The sequence below is a fragment of the Oryctolagus cuniculus genome, chromosome 7, assembly GCF_964237555.1.
Source record: "Oryctolagus cuniculus chromosome 7, mOryCun1.1, whole genome shotgun sequence".
Taxonomy (NCBI): Eukaryota; Metazoa; Chordata; class Mammalia; order Lagomorpha; family Leporidae; genus Oryctolagus; species Oryctolagus cuniculus.
Window position 1 is genome coordinate 39,550,217 of NC_091438.1, and position 3,851 is coordinate 39,554,067.

Consider the following 3,851-nt stretch of genomic DNA (forward strand, 5'->3'; position numbering starts at 1 on the left):
CTCAAGGGGCCCTTCATTGCCTTCATTAGGTCGATGTTCATTAGGAAACCAAAAGGTCAATGAAAAATCGTTGGCACACACTACTCCCTGACCTTTGCTTTACACATATCTTATTCTTGTTTGTCAATTTATTCTCACAAATAGGGCCATTCAGGGACTTTCTTTAAATCACAGAGACTCTCAGATAAGTGAAGCATAACTCATTTTCCCTCCTACCTAAGGGAGCCCAAAGTGTCTGACCCTACTCCTCATACTCCTGCCTGGACTGTGTGTCAAGAACCTTAGGAGAATTCTGCCTAAACTGTCAGGAGTGTTTTAGGCCAATAGCCCTGTGCAGAGCGTCTTTGACCTCTTTGTTCCTCAGGGTGTACACCACGGGGTTCAGAAGGGGTGTGATGACTGTGTAGGTCACAGAGATCAGCTGGTCCTGATCCCTGGTGTTCTCAGACTTGGGCTTGAGGTAGGCAATGGAGGCACAGCCATAGTGGACAATGACCACAGTGAGGTGGGAGGCACAGGTCGCAAAGGCCTTCTTCCGGCCTTCAGCTGAGGCGATATTGAGTATTGTAGAGATAATGAGAACATAAGAGATGAAAACCAGACCCATAGGAACAACAAGTACCAAAACACTGATGATCAAAGTCAAGATCTCATTGACAGTGGTATCAATGCAGGAGAGCTTCATCACTGGTCGGATGTCACAGAAGAAGTGGGCCACCTTTGTGGCACAGAAAGGTAATCTGAAAACAGAAGTCACCTGTGTGATGGCTACAATCAGCCCAGTGCTGCAGGCACCCCACACCAGCTGGATGCACACCCTTTTGTTCATAATAACTGTGTATCTCAGGGGGTTGCAGATGGCCACGTAGCGGTCATATCCCATTGCTGTGAGCAGGAAGCAGTTAGTGATGCCAAATGTTACAAATAAGAACATCTGGGTGGCACAACCTGCCAATGATATGGACTGGCTCATGCCCACGAGGCTAGAGAGCATCCTTGGCAGAATGACCAATGTATATATGGTCTCAGAAGTGGACAGCATGCTCAGGAAGAAGTACATTGGAGTGTGAAGATGATGATCAATTCGGATAATGGTCACAATGATTACATTGCCTGCTATAGTTAAGATGTATAATGTAAGGAACACAACAAAAAGGGTGAGTTGATACTCATGGAAGCTGGAGAAACCTTGGAATGTAAATTCAGTAATGAGAGTGCAGTTCTCTCTCTTCATTGAGTGATTACAAAATCTGAAATGTAGAAGAATAAAAATTATATTGCTTTGGGAAGGCAGGTTAGACACATTTCCAGAATTGATTGAATTTAGTTCTCAGCTATAAATCTGAGGATAAATTTCCTAGTGGATTAAATTTAATCCCTGGGTTTACATAGCTTCACTTAGAATAATTTTACTCTGTGTCTGTCTATTAGTTTTCTACATATACCAGAGTCATGTAGTCTCATTTTTCTTACCACATATAACTATGCCTGTCTCTACTTCACTCCTACTCTCCTCCTTGACCTTGGAATGTCCTTCTTCCTTTTCTACTTTTATTCTTTAGAGATGATTGAAAGTTTTCAGTCCTCCATACAATCATATTATATTCTTATGTTCTTGTGTCTATTTGGATTATTTTGTAGCCTCATCATTACTTCTTCTTTCATACATGCACTCAGGAACTTTGTAATGCCTATCACATGTTTCATATCTGACTAGTTCAGGATTATGCATGAATTAGATGCTTGAAAACAATTTGTTTAGGGGTGAAACAGAGACTTCTTTTGTTTCAAAACTATGAATCTTTCCTACTGCACATCTCCTAGGAAGGAGAAGCAATACAGATACAGAAAGGTTCATCCTGTTTTCAAGAAGGGGAAGGGAAATTTTAACCAACAACCACCTCTCCCCACAACTGTCTGAATGATGGAAGTCTGCTGACAGTTCCCAGCACTGATTCACGTATGTTATAAACCGTGCTACATCTTTACTTTCCCTAAACTCAAAAGCAAATTTACAGCCAATACAACTTTGTGAGTAAGCATACACCTACTTTGCAGGGCTAAACAATTGTACCAGGGAGGATGCAACAAATTCAAGTGTCCCCCACCCAAAGCCAAAGCAGACCCTGAAGATAAAAAACAGAGATACACTAAAGATACATCATTTTGTTGTGAGATGGGGATCATTCCAATTTATGTAATATTTCACATTTTTGTCTCTTTAAACAGTAAGCTCCTGTAGGGTATTTAAATTATATTCTGATTTGCTTATGCATATTCAGAAAGCAACTTTTTGCATAAAGTAAATCACATCAGTGATGAAGGTTACTAGGCATGGAGACTTTTCTTAAGAGTAAAAAAAAAATCTATTTACAAGTTGTTGATGACCAGCTGTTAATCATTTACACTAAGAATGCTAAAAGAGAGTATGGCTGTAATAGAGAATATTTCCCAATGGAAAAAGTCATTTGACACTAAAATATGTAGTTAAAGACATTCATCTTCTGTGAGACTGTTGAGCATAAACTAGGCAATAATCTAGCCATGGGTTAGTATGATAAGTCTATGGTGAAATCAGAAATGCCCGACAGAACTTTTGATTGCTGTAACAACAAGCACAGGTGCTACTGGTAATTAATGGTGCTAAATGTCCTGTAATAAATACATGGGACTGTTGATCCCATGGACTTATTATGTCCCAGATACCAGTAGTGTTCCCATTGAGTAATACTGAGCTAGATTGCTATCTGTTCTGGCTAAAGTGTGCTATCTTAATGAAAAAGAATGACTCTACTGACCTGGTTAGCATCCTCCACCCTTAAGAGCCTATAATTCTTCAAAGGAAATCAAGGGAAGGAAGAGCAAACATATCCTTATGAAGACCTACCCTGCTGTGACAAGAGCTGTTTTGCTGCAATAAATTGGAGTCAGTCTATGGCTAGCAAGCCCCATATCATTCCCTTTTTTAAAGAGCACTTACATGATTCTGCCTTGTCCCAGACACAACAGGAGAGCTGGACTAGAGGAGGCCAAGGAATAAAAATCAAAATTTTAGGATTCCTTGACCACACTGTGGAGGTGCAAGAAAAAGCAAAGTGAGCAAAAGGATCTGTGACAGTGTCTGAGACCAAGCAGGCAGGAGATAAACACGTTCTATTGAGAAGGTGTTGAGATTTGGGAGTCACAGTCATTCTTGACAGACCCTTTGTTTGGACAAGTCTTTGAAGCCAGAGAAGGTGCTCTCCAAGGATCAGCCAGTTGGGTTTCTGGAAGTCACTCCCTGAAGACATCCTGAGAACCACCTGAGCTGGGAGGATGTAGGCAGCAGGTGCCTGGGGATCTCATTATATGTGGGACTCATTTACCCAATCTGAGGGTTAGTGCTTTGGGAGACTGGAAAAAGTTTTTTTTTCAAGTAGGAACATCATTAGAGGAAGTTGGTTTGTTTAGATAAGATTTACTATTGGAGTAAGTACATTGTGTATTTTTGTTTTTACAGATGTGCCTTACAAGTCTATAGCGACAAATAGAGGCAGCCCAACCTCACAGCCATCTTGGATCTCAGGAAATCCAGACCATTCACTTATAGGCAGAGACTCTCCCCAGAATGAGAATCTGGTTTTCTTTTTATAATAAAAACAGCTAAATGGGCCATGACTTAGCAGAGGGAAGTTTAGGATGCCTGTCTTTGTACCGTAGCATTCAGGATTGGAAGTGAATATCCTTTAGCCATGAAGATCTTCTCATGGAAGCTGGAGAGTGAAGATGATGCTTCAAATGCTCTGTTTGCTTTACCCAGAGCCTCCTTCCTTTCTTTATTTGGCAAAAATTTAGTCTGTCAAGACCCAATT

At 40.8% G+C, this 3,851-nt stretch overlaps 1 protein-coding gene across 1 annotated transcript; it reads right to left on the reverse strand.

Annotated features, from left to right (window-relative positions):
* Positions 1 to 304: 304 nt before the first annotated feature.
* LOC100348837 (olfactory receptor 10J1) lies at positions 305 to 1,261 on the reverse strand. Its single transcript, XM_017345546.3, has one exon. It carries the CDS (start codon positions 1,232 to 1,234, stop codon positions 305 to 307), a length of 930 nt encoding a protein of 309 aa, XP_017201035.2. The 5' UTR covers positions 1,235 to 1,261.
* Positions 1,262 to 3,851: the final 2,590 nt, after the last annotated feature.

Coding starts and splice junctions, on each gene's coding strand:
- LOC100348837 (XM_017345546.3), bottom strand. CDS start 1,234: ATGAAGAGAGAGAACTGCACTCTCATTACTGAATTTACATTCCAAGGT.